This window comes from Trichoderma reesei, assembly GCF_000167675.1.
Source record: "Trichoderma reesei QM6a unplaced genomic scaffold TRIREscaffold_2, whole genome shotgun sequence".
In the NCBI taxonomy this organism is placed as follows: Eukaryota; Fungi; Ascomycota; class Sordariomycetes; order Hypocreales; family Hypocreaceae; genus Trichoderma; species Trichoderma reesei.
In genome coordinates, this window is record NW_006711149.1 from 1,815,873 (window position 1) to 1,835,859 (window position 19,987).

General features: G+C 55.2%; 5 protein-coding genes across 5 annotated transcripts; all 5 read right to left on the minus strand.

Moving 5' to 3' along the window:
• Positions 1–107: 107 nt before the first annotated feature.
• Positions 108–3,186, minus strand: TRIREDRAFT_75024 (uncharacterized protein). Its single transcript, XM_006962384.1, has 5 exons — positions 3,037–3,186; positions 2,846–2,924; positions 730–2,745; positions 489–668; positions 108–433 (listed from the first exon to the last, which is right to left on the minus strand). Exons 1-5 carry the CDS (start codon positions 3,163–3,165, stop codon positions 261–263), a joined length of 2,577 nt encoding a protein of 858 aa, XP_006962446.1. The 5' UTR covers positions 3,166–3,186; the 3' UTR covers positions 108–260.
• Positions 3,187–4,007: 821 nt separating this feature from the next.
• TRIREDRAFT_75027 (uncharacterized protein) lies at positions 4,008–6,087 on the minus strand (the record flags this gene model as incomplete). The annotated part of the gene is made up of 2 exons (XM_006962385.1): positions 4,008–5,596; positions 5,679–6,087. 2 exons carry the CDS (start codon positions 6,085–6,087, stop codon positions 4,260–4,262), a joined length of 1,746 nt encoding a protein of 581 aa, XP_006962447.1. The 3' UTR covers positions 4,008–4,259.
• Positions 6,088–11,138: 5,051 nt separating this feature from the next.
• On the minus strand, positions 11,139–11,972 carry TRIREDRAFT_120260 (uncharacterized protein; the record flags this gene model as incomplete). The annotated part of the gene is made up of 3 exons (XM_006962386.1): positions 11,139–11,713; positions 11,829–11,899; positions 11,968–11,972. 3 exons carry the CDS (start codon positions 11,970–11,972, stop codon positions 11,139–11,141), a joined length of 651 nt encoding a protein of 216 aa, XP_006962448.1.
• Positions 11,973–15,049: 3,077 nt separating this feature from the next.
• Positions 15,050–17,636, minus strand: TRIREDRAFT_75032 (uncharacterized protein; the record flags this gene model as incomplete). Its single annotated transcript, XM_006962387.1, has 4 exons — positions 16,388–17,636; positions 16,140–16,312; positions 15,205–16,049; positions 15,050–15,117 (listed from the first exon to the last, which is right to left on the minus strand). Exons 1-4 carry the CDS (start codon positions 17,396–17,398, stop codon positions 15,050–15,052), a joined length of 2,097 nt encoding a protein of 698 aa, XP_006962449.1. The 5' UTR covers positions 17,399–17,636.
• Positions 17,637–18,257: 621 nt separating this feature from the next.
• Positions 18,258–19,751, minus strand: TRIREDRAFT_21534 (uncharacterized protein; the record flags this gene model as incomplete). The annotated part of the gene is made up of 3 exons (XM_006961925.1): positions 19,293–19,751; positions 18,966–19,225; positions 18,258–18,888 (listed from the first exon to the last, which is right to left on the minus strand). The coding sequence occupies exons 1-3, from the start codon at positions 19,509–19,511 to the stop codon at positions 18,258–18,260; spliced, it is 1,110 nt and encodes a 369-aa protein (XP_006961987.1). The 5' UTR covers positions 19,512–19,751.
• Between the last annotated feature and the right edge of the window lie 236 nt (positions 19,752–19,987).

The window sequence follows — 19,987 nt, forward strand, 5'->3', positions numbered from 1 at the left end:
AGCCCATCATCGGTCCCGTCTACTTTCTTCTTCATTTTCACGTAAAGAGGCTCGCTACATCTACACACACAAGAGTAGTGATACAGCCTTTAATCATACAGAACGGGGGCAAACGGGAGCCACAGGTCAGCTCACTAGGTCTACTACATTTGATCAGAAAAGGAAAAAAAAAGATGAAAAACAACCAACAAATACAGGGAACTACCAAGACAGGCAACGATGCACTAAGTGCCACAGAATTACACCATCACGCCGCCCCCTTATTCCAGGTAGTTCTTCAACTCCTCCGACTCTTCTATCAGAGTGCTAAAAGAAAACGGTGCAAACGGCCAGCCCGCAAACTCGGCAAACTTGGAAAACGACTCGACCCACGCCAGACGCAGCGAGTGCAACATGGCACTTGTACCCTCCATACAAACCAAAATGGCAATTGCTGACAACTTGTTAGTAACTGCTGCCTCAGATGCGCGGTAATGGATAGGACTTACTCAGGAAGAACCACAAGTAGAAGCCGACGACAATCATAAATACACCAAGCACACCTCCCCTCGCAAGGCAGGGGCCAAGCGTCATGTCCCAGAGCACAACACTGAGCTGCTGGTGAGCAAGCGACAGCGCCCAAAGACGCAGGTAGGATGCCGTGTGAGAAACGCAGTTCAAACAGAATTCTATAAGAGAGCAGTTAGCAACACGCCATGCAAAGATCCTTTCTGCAGAAAAAGAACCTACCGATGGTGTGGATAATCTGGTGAATCATGACTTCGCCAAACTCAAACTCCTCATGGTCCTCATCAATGTCCTGGGAAATCATTGCTACGCCGCCGTCCTCGTCAAAGCTGTTGCCGTGACCGTTGGCCAGGGCCTCGGTCTCGTCGTCGCCGTCCAAGGCACTAACCCGGGATGTCTCGCCAAGGCCTCTATAACCCCTGGCGCGGGTCTTGCTGTTCTCCCAGCGGAGGTAGAACGGCTTGAGGAAGAGAAGAATAGGCACTTGGACAAAAGCGAGCAGCAGCAGGATCGACTGGACGTACTCTTGTCCGGCATACAGGCGCTCATCCAGCTTTCCGGGCTGCAAAAACATGTAGATCAGCATGTTCAGGAGGCCGGGAGGGTTCCTACCCGAAGCCTGCCAGTCAACCGACCACTTGTACACGATGCAGACGACGAGATAGCCAAAGATAGACTGGAAGAAAATCATGCCCGGGATAAAGTTGCCCCAGATGTCAATGGGCTTCTTAAAGTGCCTGGCGTTGATGTACGAGAAGCACAGCGAGTACGTCATGTGGGCCCAGCCGAGGATGATGCTCATCTTCATCTTGTAGCTGTTGGTGAAGAGCAGGTTGTTTTCGGTGCCGTGCCAGGCCCAGTCGAGGCCAAAGGGGTAGCGGTAGCCATGGGGGTTCAAGTGGGCCTCGAGCGCATCGCCCTCGGACCAGTGCTCAGGCCGCTCGTACTCCCAAGCGCTCTTCCAGAGAGTCATGGACTTGGAAAAGATGTCGTTGTACATGAGACCGGTGAAGACGGAGAAGACAGCCATGACCAGGGCGATGTAACGGCCGTAGAAGATCATGGCAAACAGTTCAAAGGATACCTTCTTCAGCGACTTCTCCCAGTAAATCATGGCCAAGGCGGCAGCAAGCATGATGATGGCGTGGCCCAAGTCACCAAACATGACGGCGAAGAGGAACGGGAAGGTGACGATGACGGGCAGGGCAGGGTTGACTTCTTGGTATGTGGCCGTGCCGTAGGCGTTGACAATGGTCTGGAAGCCCTCGGTAAACTTGTTGGTCTTGAGGTAGGTGGGCGGCTTCTTGCTCGTCTTAATCTCGTTGACGATGGAGGGGACGGAGAGGCCGGCCCGGTTGGTGACGTCCTGGAGCGTCGACCGGATCAGAGGCATGTCGTTGGTGGGGCACCATGCCTCGGCGATGAGCGTGCGGCGAGCCGAGTCGTACGAGAGCATGTTGAGCGTGCTGTAGACGGCCTTTTCCTTGGCGATGAGCACCGTCCAGGGGGCCAGCGACTGGGAGATCTGGGTGAGCTCGGCCTCGAGCGTGGCCTGGGTGTTGCGCAAGACGTTCTGCACGTCCTCGAGGCGGTTGTTGACCTCGTGAATTTGCTCGCGACGGAGGTCACTGTTCTCGTCAACGTTGTAAACGTCGGCACCCATGGACTCGGAAATCTTGCGGATCTTGCTGAGAATCTCCTTGCCGTGGGCAAAGATGACAAAGACATTCTTCTGGATGGCCTCGTTGTTGGTCGGGTCGATCAAGGGCTCGGGAATCTCGGACTGGTTCATGTACAGGTTTCCGCGGAGGGTTCTCCAGAGAATACGCTCGAAAGCGGCGACACGGTCCCTATTGATGACACCGGCGACGAACCCGATGTTCATGCCAGAGAATGAGCGCTCGGCGTCGGGCGCGGAGGTGGCCTGCTCCATGTCGGACAGCAGGGGCGCATCGTCCTGCTCGTCGGTCGACGCGCGGATCTCGTCGACGTTGCCGTGGGCACGGTCAAAGAAGCTGCCGGCCTCCCGCAGGACCCAGCGCCACTCGGTGAGGTCGCCCTCGCGCTTCTTCAGCGTCTCGTAGCTGTCGTTGAGGGCGGAGATGCGCTGCTCCAGCTTCTGGGCCCGCTCGGCGAGCTCGTCAATCTCCGACGTCGATGGAGAGGCAAGCTTCTCGGCGTCCAGATCCAGCTTCCGCAGAGGAATTCCCGCCTTTTCCATCTGAGCATAAAAGTAACCTAGAAGGAAGCTGCTGCGTTAGTTTGGAAACCGCGTCGCGATAGGTGGCAGAACGAGTGGGCAAGCTTGTTGGAGAGGACCGCCTCGATGGTGACGTACGCAGTTGTCGCTCGACATTATCCAGGCGTCGGATCTCCTGAGTAAAGGTTCGCTGGAAGGCGCTGACATCCGCATTGAGCTGTTTCGCAGAAGAAAGAAAAGAAGTTAGCAGCCTCGAAATTGATTCATCGTCATCCACCATCATCGTCGTCATCGTCCACGGCGACAGGCAAACCGGCACATGTACGTACATCGCGAAACTGGCACAGTCCAAGCTCTCCAAGCGCAGTCACGACCTCTCGACCAATCTCGTTCGACACGTAAAGCTGCACCATGCTCATCTCCGCCGAGCGGAACGGCGTGTCCCTTCGCGGAGCCATGATGATGCGGATTCAGGGCACCAAGAGACTCTGCTCTGGAGGATGAGCGTTTGGGGGGGAGAGAAGGGATTCGAACGAGGGAAATGGGTTTATGGAAGAAAGAGGGAAACTCCCTGGAGGAGCGAATGGCTTAAGAGGTACATACGGGGATACAAGGCACAGAACCTGGCGGAGCCGCGAATTGTTCCGTACAGTAAGGCGAGCTACGTACCTGCAGCCGTCACGTGAACCGCCTCAAACCGCTCTTTTGGGGCTCAGCTCTGATACTTTGAGGTGTCATCGGCGCCAAAACTAAGAGCCGTGCCGAGTGAGGAAAGCTGCAAAAGCATAAACGGCGCCCAAAGTCTGCATAGGTAGGTAGAATCAAGTCGAATTGAGCGATAAGCAAAATCATTATTCTTTATTGAAATAAATATATGTTCACGCATCTTTATGCCGTCTTCAGATGAGCGTCACAGCCAGCGAGGGTGGTCAAACTCGTCATCATTTGAGGCCGCGGGCTGATGATTGTATTATGTCATCCCCAAGTGCCGTCATCGCCACCCCTTGACTTCCTGATTCGGCCCTGCGAGACGGGAACGACTCCGTTACCTTGCATGGAAGCTCACCGACAAAATACTGCAAATTTCATTCATACCAATGATAATTCGATTCATTTTATAGCTGCCTGTATTACTGCTAACTCACACTGAGGTATCTGTAAAAAGCACTGAATTGCCGTAAGGACGAGAGAGATGGTTGAATCCAGAAACAGGTATCCCCTTCTAAGAGAAAAACAACGATTCCCTCATTACCCTTGCCCGAAATTATCCCAACCAAACGCCCGTCACACTTTTTTTTTTGTTCCTTTTATCTTTTTCTGTATCCCTTTCCCAAGTTGAACATAACGCTGAGCAAGTTTGCTTTTGGATATCTTCGTAATCCCCAACACCGTCCGAAAGGAAGACCCATACGCAGTTGCGCCTCGCAGGATACACCCAATAGGCAAAACAAGAAAACCAATAAAAACCCGGTCCGCCCGACAGATGAAAGTAGAGTTGAGAAGTTTGCGGAGGTGGTGGAGAGTAAGAAAGGAGCAAGAGGAGTGCGAGCCATTAGATGCGCCGTCCAAACATGTAGGAGCCGTACATGCCACCGACCTCGGCGACAGCCACAGGAACCTTTCTCATTCCCCAGCTGTCGGCGCCCATCTTCCACGCTCGGCTTCCATTGTCTTGAGTGGTGCCATCCTCGTTCTTGCGGACAAGCCAGTAACGGCTGCCAAACTCCTTAGCAGTCCAGCCAACTCTCTCAAGGCTCTTGTTCGACTTGGCGGCGCGTTCGAAGGACCGCTCGGCAATCTCAATCACAGTGAGCGGCGCCGACGCGGGGGCCAGCAAGTCGCTGGCGCTTCCGATAATAGTATCAATGTCTGAAAGATCAATGAATTTCAGGTTGTGAGGGCGTGCTTCCTGGCCTTCAAAGAAGATTGAGCGGACTTCGGTCATGCTCAGGCCCCGGCCAAGAGCGAGTTCCTCCAGAGATTGCGAGAGCCTGATGAGGTCCGGCAAGTGTGCCGCCTCCATTCGACAACCCCGCAGGCTCAGCGAGCGGAGCGTGCTCGGCAGCTTGGGCAGCAGCTGGTTCACATCATACTTGCCCAGCAGCAGGTGGGAGCTTGCATCGGTCGCCAGACTAAGGAAAACCAACGACTTGGCCGCCGGGTGAGTTGAGAGAAATTCCAAGACGGCTGTTGCTGACAGGTCCTTGCACTTGGCGAGGTTGAGATGGGTCAGTCTTGCCGAGTGGGGGATGGAGAGAAGGGCCTCGTCGGTGATGCGCGTTCCCATGACGTCCAAGTGAGTCAGCCGAGGCAGTCGAGGGAGGATCTTTTCGAAAACGGCAGATGGCAGGCTGAGGCACTTGTGGAAGGACAGCCTGGTGATGGAGAGCTGCTGGGGCCACTCGTCCTGCAGGATGCTGATGAAGGAGTTCTTGAACGAGGCCGAGGAGCAACCGCAAAAGTCAAGGCCGCGGAGTTCAGGAGAGTTGAAGAAGAGCTGGCGCAGCACGTCGCCGCTGAGATCGTCGTCGATGTACTCCTGGGCCAGAAATTCCTGAAGGTATGGCATCAGCTGGAGGCATTGGAGGAGCGTCTCAGACGTCAGGTTCCGCGCCTGGGCCCTTTCGCTGGCGGTACTAAAGAACATGGACGGGTTGAAGTGGCTAAAATCGAGGCGGCGCACAATGGTCGCGAGGGACGGGTATTTGGTAATAGTGTTGAGGAACTTGCGGAAGATTCGCGAGTGAGGAATGGTGACATGTCGGTAGAGAGTGTCGAGGGTGGCGGCATGAAGAGATCGGGAGGTTGTCAACAAAGCCATCAGGTCGGCATTGCGAGTGGTTAGTCCATTGGGAGGGAGCTCGATGAAAAGCATATCGATGATGGCGCCTGTGATGGTTCGTCGTTAGCGGCCATGCCCTTGACTGTATCGACATTGATCCCCCAAAAAAAGAATATCCATTCGACTTACCCAGCACCTCTCGCGGCAGCCTCTCCAAGGGTGACATGCTGGCCGGATAGGCTTCCTTTGGCTTTGGGACGGCGGGCGCTGGAGACTCCCAGGTCATGCCCAGCCGATGCAGGTTCTCAAAGCTGCGGCTGGCCGTCTTTCCCTTGAGGGGAATCTCCCTCCATCCCTTGAAGCCGTCGGCCGGGTACCAGAAGCCATGGAGCCTGCTGTTGGGCTGCGTCACAGGCGGGCGGAAGATGGGCTGGTTGAGCTCGAGCGAGGGCGACTCGTCAAACACCTCCTCGGGCACGTCTGCGTAGGACGAGATCTTGGAGCGGGTGAAGGTCTGGGCGAGGCCATCGTCGTTTTCGCGCACGGACGAGAAGGAGCCTCGCGAGGTCTCAGACTGGGGCGAGACTGGGCGCGCCATGTTGGATCCCTTGGAAGCAGACGACTCGAGCACCGATGGACGACGCTCAAAGCAGCGGGGGGCGGCCATTTATAGTCGCTGCTTGGAGGAGATCGGAGAACGAGGGCTTAGGTCGTAGTTACTAGGTATTTGGTAAATGTTTTTAGCCTGGGTGTGGCGCCGAGGCTAGCGGGAGTCTGTATGTAAGGGCTTTTGGAAGTGGAGAGGCGAAGGTTTGGGGCTGTCTTCTCGAAGAGCGGCGATGGCGGCGATGAAGATGTTTGTTTGTTGGGGGGGTTTTTGCGTCGACTCTTTGCTGTGCCTTTTCCGTTCGAAAAAAGAAAGTAAAGAGGCCGTGAGACTCGTACTCGTTTATCGTTGATTCTGCTTTGTCGAATTTGTATTTTTTTCTCGTCGAAGCAAGCCACCAAAGACAAAAAACGGAACTTGGATTTGAATTCGGGGCGGCAGGCGGAGGACGAGGCGGGCTTTGCTGAGGGCACGGGCAGCGAAAAAGGGCACAAAAGGCAGTACGTAAGATGATTCAGACGGCTGGGGCACTTCTGACACACGCAAAAGAAACAATGAATAGGCTCGAGAGACGGCAAACGGGCTTTTTACGAGGACGAGGACAAGGACAAGAGGACCTGTCTGGTGGCGGCGTCCGTGGTGGTTCTGGGGGATTTTTATGTGTAAGTCGAATGTCGTCCGGGTCGGACAGGGGGGGTGTGGGCCTAGGAAGAAGCCTTCGCAGCTCTCGGAACCCTTTTGGGCTTAAATTTCCTTTCGTCTGCGGCCTTGTCGCTCCAGGCGGCTCAGGGGCCAATTTTGGGGGGGGTTTTTGGGGGGGACGAGGAGGGTGTGCGCATATGATGGAGACCGACAAACGGCAGCTGCGAAAGCCTTACAGTAGTAGTACTACGTAGTATGTGGCACCGCATTTCTGTGCTTGATGGGTTTGTGCCTGTGTTTCCAGGCTGGATCGTTGATGCTTCAAGGCGGGCTGGATGTTGGTTTCTGCGCTCCTCCTCTCTCATACTACCTATGTAGGTACCTGTACTTGCTTACCTTCCTTGCTGCCCACAAGGTAGGAAGTAGTAGTAGGTACCTACATCATGCTGCAGCATCAAACGCAACCTGGGGGGATGGGTGATGCGTCCACTTATTCCCCCCTCGACTCTTACGCAAAAGCACCCCAGGATTTGCGGCATCGAGGCGGCCGGAGATGCTGCTTCTTGCGCCACTGATCACGCCGCGGACGACGGTGGCTGGCCGTTGTGACGAGGGGCCGTTTGCCCGCGGCCTGTGTTAGCACTGCTGGCAGCACTCTCCTCGCTAGGTACAGTACAGTAGGGCTCCAGCGCTCTCAACTGCTGCTCATCAGCATCCATGGATCCGATCCATCCAACCAACATGGAGCTGCTCTCCAGCAATGCACTGTATATGCAGCCGCCTCCATCAATGGCAACCTAGGGGGGAAGCTTCCTCCAGGGCTGTCGATTGGCGCTCCCGGGGCGGGAACGTGCTGGCACGCGGCGCTCGCCATTAGCTCACAGCACGTCTGGATTGTGTAATGAAAACCGGTGACTGGATGCTGGCGGCCGTCAGGTGAGCAGCGCTTGGGAGCAAGAGCCACTTTTGCTCGAATGGAATTGGTGCAGGGCAATATGGAAATGAGATGATCTGGGAGTTGACGAGTCGATTCTCTCCCCCAAAAGGTGAGGCGAGGGGGTGGATTGAATGATGCAAATTTGGGAGAGAAGGGAAAACGAAGATGAGGCAACGTTTGTGTTGTTGTAATAGCAGCAATTGCTGTGTAGAAGCAGCCACCACCAGGGGTTGATTGAAGGGCATTGCCGGCCGTTGCTCTGGAATATTCCTCGACTGGTTCCGTGGCCGCGCCCTTGGCAAATCAGCGTCACAGTATCCCCTTCCAAACGGACGGGCAATGGGCAAGCCCGTCAGCATTCATGTCATCTTTTGACGAAATGCTCTCATACTACTACTAGTAGTACCAGTTCCGTGCCGTGCAATTCATCAGCACTCAATTCCTCCCGTTGCCTGTGGCTTTAACGCTTCGGGTCACCACTCGCAGCACTCGCAGCCTTTCGCAGACAAGACAAGACACTCACGTCATGACCCATCAAACACACAACACCACACACCACACACAGAAAAGACACCTTATACAGTACAAAGTCGACCTACTAACAACTTCCAGTACTTAACAACCGCCAGCCAACTCGCTCCGGGCTTCGGGCGGTTGCGGTGGTGGGTGTGACGCTGTTCTGGTTCGAGTGCCGTAATGGAAACTCAGCAGCAGCCAAAGCTTCTCCAAGCCTCTCCTCTCTCCGTTAGCCTCGTTCAGTTATTTTTACATAATCCCAAGCCCTCAAGGTTGCTTTTTTGCTTCTTGGCCCTGGTCACTTTCAAACGACTCAACGTTTAACCTTGACCAGAAGGAAAAAACTCGTCCTCGTGATCCATCTCGTTGGTGCGACCAGCGTTCAGTGCCAATCCTCTTCCATCCAGCCATCTCGCTTGCCCACATTGCCGGGAAAAGAGCTGGTGCTCCGTACTACTACCTCTTACATACAGTACTCGATTCTTCGCACACGCACAATGTGCAGCGGCCAGGCTCCTGATTGACACGCCACCCCTTGAAGTTGCCCTTGAGATTGACGGATCGCTCTCTCAGATACGAGTACAGGTACGGAGCACCGGGACAAAGTACGCGGAGTTGATGAAGTGGTTCCAGCAGCTCTCCTGCCTTGTCCTGCCTTGTCCTGTCCTGTCCTGGTGTGCTCATCTGACGATGCATCGATGCGACAAGCCAGCGGCGAGACAGCTTCCCCGTACTGGGGTACGATTCACGTCTGGGATTGGTCAATGGCGTCGGATCGGGCACGCCGCGGCCACGAAGGGTCCGAGAGAGAGAGATTTTGAGAATCGACAACATTGGAGGCAAGCATCGAGGCCATTGTTACTCACCGGCCTCCGTGCTCCTACCGGATGCCTCGCTCTTCCTGTCCCTTCTTCCTCTGTCTTTCTCTCTCTCTTCAGCATCTGCTCCTCTTGTCCTGTTACACGGAGCTGGCCGGCCTCGCTCGCTCCGTCATCATGTTGGTCACGAGTCCAACATGCTGGCGTCTCTGATCCGAAATTCCGGTCCCAGGCCACGCGGATACATTATGATACATTCCTCTGACCAATGCCCGACAGCTTATTGCGCGCCGTCTTGTCCGTGTCACGATGATGAATGGTGGTATTTACAGCGGCAGCAGAGCGACTCGATCATCGGATACGGACGGCATCGTGCCGCTGCCGGCGTTAACAGCACCAGCATCAGCATTGCAGGATCCCCTCCCCATAACCATCCTTGTGCGTGAAGCTGTCAAACCCAAGTGGAACACTCGCAGCACCAATTACAAGCTCCAGTTCTGGCCAACGCAGCAGCCGCGATGCCGACAGACGGGCGACGCTGCGAGGACACGGGGTTACTACCAACATGCCTGCTGCATCGACCTGCTCGAGGCTGTGAACCGAGGCCAGCCGGTGCCGCTGGTGCCAGATGCAGATGACGGATTTTCTGGCCAGGAAATCCGTACCCCGTATTACTCTGTTTGCCTTATTAGTGCATCTTTGCTGCTAATCGCACGCCCCTTTGCCCCTCGCCTGCTCGAGTGCTGCGAGGTCGGACATTGGCCTCGCTCCCCAGCATTGGCCTGGAGGGAGGGAGGGCGAGTAACTTGGCCAGAGCAATTAGATGCTGTTGCTGCTGCACAAACCCATGACGAGATTTAATGATACCATCCAAGCTTCTGGCGCAATGACAGGTATATCTTAATCTGGACAGGGATGCGAATTCAGACAGGAACAGCAACAGAAGACGCAGCCGAGACGTGGCGTCGACGTAGGTATTACCGTACAGACGTCATCCAGATCTCGTGCAGCAAAGCCCCCCCCCCCCAAGCGATCAGTCTTCTTATCAGATTGAACCACACCCAATCTCTTCGTCTCTCCTTATCAGGCACAAAGGTCGAAACACGGCCACTCAGCAGCCTCCAAATGCCGGGCTAGGATTTAACCTTGATTTTGTTTCTATTTATTTTCCTCGGTCGCAGATTGTCCAAAAATGGGAACAACTCTTTCTTTCTACTAGTAGCTGCCGTGTGTCCTTGGGCTTCACGTCCATCATCTACCAGCCTCTGATGCGGCTCACCTTTGTCCTCGGAGATGCACGTCCACGGAACTGGTGCCGAAGATGGTCACACCAATAAGGAACTCATTACATACAGTAATACGACAAGGCAAGGCAGAAGTCGCACAAGCAATGCATGATCTGGCGACATGGAGGCCAAGCATTGCCCAACACATGTTCGACCCAATGCGACACGCCCTGCTTCTGCCTGTCTCTTACGGTACAGAGATGCCGTCTTATAGAGCAGCCTCGCAACATGAACTCACACATCAGCTCACCCCCTTGCTTTGTCCACTGGCATGCGGCGCTTCTTTGTGCATTGCAGTCCATGAGGCGCCCGATCGACGATGGGGATGACGCTCGCGAGTTAACCGTGGCCGAAACTCGCACGACCCATCGACAAACTCACTCACGATGATGGATTGCAAGAGGGCTCTCTTTGCAGTTGCACTCTGCCTGCCATGCTCCGTGCTCTGTGCTCTGTACCGATACTTTGCTCTTCTCACGCCCACACCCAAATCACATCATGCGGTGTCCTCCTGGCGCCACCTGCAAGGGAGCAGCCATTCGCGCGATTCTAGTACTTTGGCAAACCCCAATAGTGACCCAGGAACTTTTTCTTTTCATTACTACTGAATAATCCTTTTAAAAATAACGCCAAAACGACCAACCCAACGCTGACGAGTCGCTGGACCCATGAGTAGTAGGCAAAGGTAGTGTGCTGCTACCTGCATGACCAATCACCAGACTCCAGCAATGTAGTACTTGTAGCAGTTTCTCAAGGCCAGCCCAACAACGGCGGCCAGACCCGTCGTCGTCGTCGTCGTCGACGTGACCCAAGAAGCCATGAGCCCGGCCACGCTGCTCCCGCTCAGTCCTCCATGTCGACATCCTCGTCGTCGTCTTCCTCGTCCACCTCTTCCCGAATCGTACGCACAATCTCCTCCTCCACACCACCATCCACCCGCACCTTGACCCTCCTCTGCTCGCCGCCAAAAGCCTTGACGGCATTCTTCCTCGTGGCAAGCAGCATCTGCTCCTCCTCCTCGACGACCACGTCCTCGCCCCTCTCGGCCGCCAGCTCGGCCAGCCTCTTCTTCTCGCTGCCCCGCAGCCGCGGCAGCAGGTGCTCGTTCTCGGCGACGAGCTTGCGGGCGGCGGCCAGCTCGCGCTCGCGCTTGCCGGCCATGCGCTTCTTGTAGAAGACGCGCTCGCGGCGGGCGCGGATCTCGCTGACGCGCTTGATGGCCGCGAGCGTCTTGGCCGCCAGGTCGCGGTCGTAGCGCACGGGCTCGTTGCGCCGCGCGGCGAACTGCAGCGTGCTGTCCACCGTCATCTCCTTGCCCGCGTTGCGCCGGTAGGCCTTTGTCCACTTGAGCTTGCGGGGGTTGCGCTTCATCTTGTAGTTGCGGTTGCATTTTGATCGGCAGAATCGGAATGATTTGCCTGCACGGATAAACATGTTATTAGCTGTCGATGGCCCCCTTTGGAGTGGCTTCCCCCGGGGAGAAGGGGAGGGTAGGAGGCAAAGTCGTGAGGTCGGGATCTCGTCAAAACTCACCATCGTTTCTGACAAAGGTGATGCCCTTGGAAGGGTAGGCCGGCCGGCCACAGAAGCTGCAGTCCTCAATCCTGTGGTCGGGGTCAGTAAGGCAGGTTCTCTCTCAAGTGAGCGGTTCGTATATCTCGAGTTAACATACCGCATCCTGGCTGTCCGATGTGGATTGTGTGTGTTGTATGCCAAAAACAAAACTGGGTATCAATCAATAATCTATCTCGAGGTTTTGGTCCGCAGCCTTTCAGCAGTAGCAAAATCTCTGCCATATTTTTTTTGCCACTAGTTTCTTATCGATAGAGAGATTGCTTCGGTCAAGCCACATCTTTTGACGGTGCACACCAGCCACAGACTCCTCCGCTTGACACCCCGCCTCGAACCTCAAAACGAGCTTAGACTTGGTTTCGTCTCTTGCAACTTGTCGGGTGCCTTTAACAGCAACGATGCTATTTTTCTCTTTTCACCAAAAAAATTCACCTACCGATTCACCCCCCCCTTCTACTGTACTGTACATACTAGAAGGAGGAGCAGGCTATTCTGCCACTAGCTCGACACCGTCGATGCGGCTCTTTTTCTTCTTCCCACCCCTTTTGCAAGAATACTAGACTATACTACAAGCAAGGGGTGGCCGCACTTATTGCTGCCAACTACTACTACTAGGTATGTAACTACTAGTAGTCCAAGGGTCGGTCGGGCTAAAAAGGAGAAGGGCCTAGAATTCTGCTTCCCCGGATTTTCGTTATGTAAAGGGGAGCGGATGAAGCACAGGGACATCACGCGGAGCGCTAGTAATATCAGACGAGGTCAAGGTCCAGTCAAGACAAAGCAGCCCGTGGGAGAATGCCCCAAAAGGACCTCCTTGATGAGTACAAAGTTTAAAATGAAGCGAAGGTTACCTCCTAGGCAAGTTTATCTGGTCATGTTGCTTTTGTGAGGTTTGTTCAAATCATCTCGTGAGTGGTGCACAAGAGATGGTCTTCTAGTTCGTCTTACATTGGACAATCACCGTTTTGGTCTCTGTCCCGTTTAAAGCCTCTCCCTGTTGCACTTTTGGGCTACTTGCCAACGCGTTGAAGGAGTACGAGTAATAGTCCATTAGCTTCAACATCAGCAGGTCATTGGAAACCTCCCCCTTTCTGCCCCATTCAAAGTATGGGGAAGCAGACCGGGCGTGGAAGGGGGGGAGGGCGTGTGAACTGCACAGCATCAGCCTGGTCTTGGTGGACGATGATAAATCAGGCGAGTTGTGAGGGTAGGGAACTACGAAACACTACCAGAACTGTTGGGAGGAGTTTTGCAGTCGGAAATGGACCCCCCTTTTACTAACTTACTTTTGCTATGAGCTAACATGTTGCCCAGATTCGTCTATTTGCATCATCCATTTCTGACTGAAAAGGATGATGGTGCGCGAATACCTTGATAAACTACTGTACATGCAGACAGGGGAAGCATAAAGTCGAGATGCAGCAGTTAGAGCGAGCAAATTGCGTGAGTAGCCAGCTTCTCCTTTGCTAGAAACATCATCTCAACGCCAGCAGAAGATCCGCAGGTCCCAAGCAGATGGAATTCTCCCCCGTTGTCTGCATGCTGCCGTGCCGTATTAGCCGCCTATATTGCCAGCACCTTATGCTGTATTTCTGTGCCGAAGAGTATCTGCCTATGCTGTGTTACTGTAACTCATTGCTTGCAGAGAGCAATTAGTATACGGCCACCTTGAGACAAAACCTGTCCTCTTCTCGTCAGGCTTCAGTACTACATCAAGTGGTAAAGGTGGTTAGAGAGGGGGGGGGGGGGGGGGGGGGGAGAAAGGGACTCACTCAAATTAATCCCTGCGCTCTAGCCAAGTATTTGTGGCTTCTCGACCCTCGGTATAGCCTCACTTATGGGAACAAACCACCAGAGTGTCGTCCAAGATCCACAGATGGGGTGTATGAGTAGCAACGCATATACGAGATGCAACTCCATGCCATGTCAGTTGTCTTCCCCGCGGATTCATCCTCCATCCCCATACTACATACATAGTAACACACCATCATAATACTACTCCGCACAACCTCCATCGTCTCCATATTCCCCAGACTCCATACTGGATACAATTCTCCCCCTATATTGACCCCATATAACCCCATACATGACTTGCCCTCCTGGGCATCAATCCCCTCCAGCCACCTCAACCCAAACACGTAATGGAAATCCCTCTCTGCAGGGCACGCACGCACATATTGCTCCACGTCGCTTCATCAAGCATGTCGTCTATTGGGCCACCCTCTTTCCACCTATGTACATTCTCTTACATACTGCTACCACCACCACCACCACCATCGCCACCACTTCTTATCACCACTGACGAAAAGCAATTTATACATGTAGTCATGCAGAGCTGCCTTTGAGCTACATCCTGCCAAAAGCTACCTAATCTGCATTCGGTTTACATAATGAGAATCCCGCTCGTTCTTCTCACCCAGCCTCCACCGAAAGGCATCAAAGGAGGACACAAAGAAGATATCAAAACCAATCGCTCGCATTTCCCTCCATCAACATGGACTAGATTGACAATCCTTGGGCCAGTTTAAACCACCCTCCCTTTTCCCACCCCAGATCCCACAGTGCCCTGCCTCCCCATTCCGTGATTGCGCGTCGCCAATATCAACATACCTATGTATCTACGCTTCCAACATGCCACATGCCATGGAGAATGCATCTGATCTTTCCCTTCGTAAAGACCCCCGTGCCTCTTATCAAAGGACCAGAGGCATCCCATACAAAACAAAAAGGCAAGAGAGAGAACATGAAGAAAGGACTTGCGTAGATCCGAAGCTGGCAGCCCGAGCATGAATACTATCCGCAACATAGAAAAATAGGGGGGAAAAAAGCCTGATATTATGTGTGGCCGAATCCTATGTGAACAAGCAAAAAGAACGCCCCGTGCTTCATGTGAAGCTGACCATGATCGTACATGCCAGCCTTCGTAAAAAAAAAAAAAAAACCGTCAAAAAGACAAGAAAGAGGAGTGGTAAAGGAGGGTAGAACAAGGCGAACAATATAAAGCAATTTGGAACCAAACGCCATTCACCTCGATGGAAGACAACGGGAAAAATGAACAAGTCCAGACAGAAAGCTCAGACAACATCTTGCAGCCCGCCGAAAAGCTGGCCTTATAAGCCAGACCGGCCTTTGTCTTCCGCAAGCTTGACCAGCGTCTGCTTCCGTAACGATACAGCTGTCGACTATCGGCTACCGTTCTTTTTGCTGCCCACCTTGAGGCGCTCTTTGCAGTCGGGGCAGTACCACTTGGCTATCAGGCGCAGTTAGCATCGACTTTCTTCTACTTGATAGACGCCTCTCGCCGAGAGACCAAAGGGGAGAAATGGTAGAAACTTACTCTTTGAGCTTGGCGGAACCTTAAGTCCTACGCAAGCCAAATGGAACCATTCGCGAGCACAGTCGTCAGAATCGCACGCCACCATGGCGCCGTAGCTGATGCTGTTGCAGTAGCAGTATGTAGCCTCGTCCGGATCAACATCTGCGTCGTCGTCGCCGTCGTCGCCCTGCATGCTGCTGGTTCCATCGTCATCCGCGAGCTGGGCCACAGCTTGTGAGCCCTTCTTCTGCTGCGCCTTCTTGCCATTGCCCATCGGCTCTGCGTTGCGCGTCGTCCGAGGCCTGGCAGCAGCCGCGTCTTGGAAGCTGGGCAGCGCCGGCGTGGATGGCTTGCTTGCTCTTCCGCTCTTGGTCGTGACCGTACCCGATTGCGGCACAGGCTGTGCCGGCTCGCTCTTGCGATCCGCGTCCTCTACCCTGCTGTTTCTACGACTTGACGAGCCAGTAGTGGTAACGGCCGTAGCAATTGGAGTAGCCGTGGGCTTATCGTCTTCTCGTTCCGCGTCCTTCGGCAATGGCTCATTCTTGACCGCCACAGGGGTTTCCTTGTTGGTCTCGGGGTCGTGGTTGGGGCGGGACCAGCTCGCCGCCGAGGGAATCTCGGGCGTGCTGGCAACGTTGCCAGTCGCCTTCTTGGCTGCTGACGAGGACGGCCTAGCCTTGCTGGCTTCTGAGTTTGACTGTATGGAATTCTGTCGTGCGCGAGACGTCGTCGGTCGGGGGGCGGGCGTGGACGCCGCTGCTGGCGCGGGCGACGGGCGGCTCGGTGGTGCCTTGTTCTCTGGAAGGGTTCCCAGGACAGGGGAGGAGGCAGCTGAAGGGGACATGGTGGCCGAAAGGGCATTTCTACAGGAAGCACAAGGCAGTCAGCATCTCAATCATAGCTCAGCTCAAGAGGTGAGTACACTAGGGAATAGAAAAGAGATGGCGACATACTTCTTCTTGGATTGGCCGCTGCTTGTGGGCAGAGCCTTGCGTTTCTTCGGCACCTCTGGGGCCGGTGTCTCGCGAGGGCTACCAGTAGGCTTCGCTTTGGATGCATTGTTACCGAAGACGAGGCTCATGGCACGCTCCATTGCGGGCGCTTCTCCCCCACTAGCGACGGCTTTCTCCTTGTCCTTGTCCTTGTCCTTGTCCTTGTTTTTCTCTTCTTTCTCCTTGTCCTTGTCTTTCTCCTTGTCTACTTTGCGTCTCTTCTGTGGCGGGTTGCCGTTGGAAGAGGCACCGGTGGTGATGCCCAAGCCAACATTGTTGCTCTCGGCCGTCTTCCGAACTTTGCTCGAGCTGGATTTCTTGTTGGCGCCGTCCTTGTTCCGGCCGTCATGGTCGTCGGCTTCGGAGTCGACGGCGTGCGTCTTTTGGCTCTTCTTGGCCTGCACGGCTTGCTTCCTGGCATCGCTCCGGGCGGCCGCCTGTTCCGCCAGAGCCTGTGCGGCTGCCGAAATGGCCGCCGCGCCGTCGCGTCTGGATCGCTCAGCCGCCTGCGCCGCCTTGCTGTTGCGGTTCTCGGGGTAGGCCCAGTGGGTGGTGCTCCCCCATTTGGCCTCGTCGCTGAACTCGTTCTCCAGGTACGGCCAGACGTCCTCCACCCGGGCCAGCTGCCTCTGCAGCGCATCGTTGGCTGTGGATATGACGTGGTTCTTCTCCTCGAGCGACACGAGCATCTCCTGTATCTTGATCGCGGTCTGGCGGAACAGCTGGCGGCGGTGGAGGTTGGAGGGATCGAACACGCCGCCGCCGCCGCTGCTGGCCTCGTCGGTCGACGCCACGGACTGGCTCTGCTGGTTGAGGGCAACCCCGTTGGAGCTCGCCTGGGCGCTCATGGGCGCGGACTGCGGCGCCGCCGTGCTCGAAGCGTCATTGTCCGTCCGCGCCTCGGGAACGGCGAGCGCCCTCGCGGAGGCGACGAGCTTGAACAGCTGCTCCTGGGGAGCGAATATCTTGGCGTCGACCTCCTTGAGCAGCGTAAAGTGGCGGACGAGCTCCTTGGGCAGGGCGGTAATGGTGTCGGCAAAGTGGGTGATGGCAGGGAAGATGTCAATGGGCTGGTCGCCAGCTGGGCCGCCCAGCGAGTCTCTGGGCCCGGAGCGGCCAGCCGTCGCCGAGCTGCGAGGAGGATTCGTGCGCGTCTGGCGGACAGGCTGCGACCTCCGGTGCGACGGCGCCTCCACGGCGGGCGCCTTGGCCGACTTCATTGCGGGCTCGGCGAGGTGGGAAAACGGCACGGGTGATGGATGTGGGAGTTGCGTGTGTGTGTAGAGGGGCGACGGACGCGGGCGAACTTTTCTCTACCCTTCTCTAGAGGGCGGCGGACGCTGCTACGCGGGAACAAAGAATAAAAAAGACGCCTCGTATGGGAGACCGGCTAGGCCATCCTGCTCTAGATCTGCGGTCGGGGAGCCAAATCATGCGGGTGAGGCGCGGGGACGGTTTGCAGCAGTCGGCGATGCTGAGGTCGAGCAGCAGAAAATCGTCGACTTATCTGGTGCTGAGTTTGGGGAGAGGAGCACAACTGCCAGCCGTCTGCCGCGAGATACGGCGGTACGTACCGCCGGGTCTGCCGTTCCTGGACAGCTAGCGGCGCATGACACAGCGCGCATTGGACTGGAAAAACGGCTGCTATTGGCTGAGCGGAACAACTGGGCTCCGGGATAGCAGATGGAAGCCCCACGCAAGGCCGATTATGGCGTCAGCCGAGCTGTAGAGAGAAGCATCGCGCGCGTTCAAGGTGAGGCCGAGCTTGTGTCAGTGGCTGCAATATGAATTCCGTAGGCGGCTTCTTCCATGCGAGCTTGTTTACGATTCTCGTTGATGGTTAAAACTAATTTTGGCGGGGTGTGCATCGATGAGTGCAGAGGAGAGAATCAGTAAAGGATATGTAAAAACCAAATTACAGTCTAGGGCGGCAATCCACGGCACAATCGAAGAGAGCTTCTATCAGAACTGAAAAAAAAAAAAACAAATGAGCGCCGCGTGCTACAGTACTAACAAGTGATATCGCGTAAAATGTGCCATGCCTCTCTATAGAACGAAAACGGGGTATCGTCGCCATGCTCACTCCATCATGCTTCGCGCCTTGCTGTTCCTCGATCTGCTAGAGGGATTCTCCCTGTCCGACTGCTTCTGTCGCCATTGCCACTCCAGGAGAACCCATATAAAGTCCTTAAGGTCGAAATCTGGCCAGAGACACTTGCGGAAGAAGATGTGCGTGTCTTGGTGGCACTGCCAGAGCATGAAATCGCTGAGCCGTTCGACGCCGCTTGTCCGGACGAAAATGTCGAGCGGGGGATCATTGGCAGTGTATATGTGTCTCTCAATGGTGTCGACTGTGATGTTGTCGGGATTCGGCAGCGTCGCGGAGCCGTACGACCCTGACCTCAGGCGAGGCTCAGGGGAGCCCGGAGGCAGAGTAGCAGAAGAGGAGACATCCTCGTCTCCATACGGGTCCTTGTCTTCATACGAGTCCTTGTCCTCATACTCGCCGCCGTCGAGCGGTTCATCGGGGATCGTCGGCAGCGGCTCACGGCCGTCGAGCTGGCTGGACAGGATCTTTTGCCTGATGCGCGACGGCGAGAAGGGCGTGTTCTTGGGCGGAGTTGGGGAGAGGAACTCTTGCACGGTGGATCGGATGGCTGTTGTCATCTCGGCCCTCGAGGTGTAGGGGAAGCAGATGTTGAGGACGGCCCTGTACAAAGTTTGGTTAGCCTTCCTTTGTCTTCTAGATACCTAGCGTCAAGCCTTGGTCAAGGGCGCGATACGTACTTGTTGTTATGCTTCGTCCTTGCCACGGCCTTGTCCATGACTTCCAGCACGTCATCGCGTATCAGCTCGCGCTGGCCGAGGATCCGGACGCAAGCCCCGTAGCGGTCGAGAATGTCGCCGTAGGTGGTCAGCTGCTCTAGCTTGACCTTTGCGAGCTGCATGAGTCCCTCCACCTCGTACTTTGGCCGGTTGAAGTTTTCGATACTGAAGGCGTAGACAGTCACGACTTTGACGCCGCACTTGTAGCAGATTTCCATAATCTAGAGCGGTCATGTCAATAACCCAGAGACGAAAGTGGGAACAGCGCTGGAGGGACGGGCAACGAACCTTAGCAAGGGCTTCAAAGCCGCGGTGATGCCCTTCGACAGTCTCCATGCGGCGACTTCTGGCGTAGCGTCTGTTGCCGTCCATCTCAAAGGCCACATGCTGAGGGATTGGCCCCTGCTTGAGGGCGCCAATGAGCAGCTCGCGGAGCTGGTTGACAGCCCATTCTCCCGGTGGTGACTCGAGTATCAGTCTCCGCAGGAGTGACACCGTGTCGGCCATGTTGAGATGGAGACTGCAGGCAGAGAGAACAAAGAGAGAGAGAGAGAGAGAGAGCTGTAAACAAGGGTGGCGATGCTCTAGTCAGAGGCAGACGAGGGCGCGCGTATGGTTTCTTCTTTGTCTTCTTCGTCGGTTTTTTAATTAGGAGGATTAAAATGAGGTAGGACAGAAAAGGAAAGGCTACAGGTAGGTGTATAGAGGACGGAGGGGGATTTCACAGTAAACGAGAGCTTCAGTCAATGAGACATGATGGATGAAAAGCAACAGCAGGCGCAGGTCAGAAGATGCAGAGGCAAAAAGGACACTCGGCACTGAAAACCTTCGTCAACAGGCCGCGAAATTCGTTGTGGCGAAGCTCTGCAGCTCACAGACAGGTCGAGTGAGGTGGAAGCTCGACCTGAACTGGCCAGATCTGTTGGTTCAGGTTCAGCGGCGGCCTTAGCGCAGTGGCAGCCCTGGAGGCTTTTTGGCGGCTC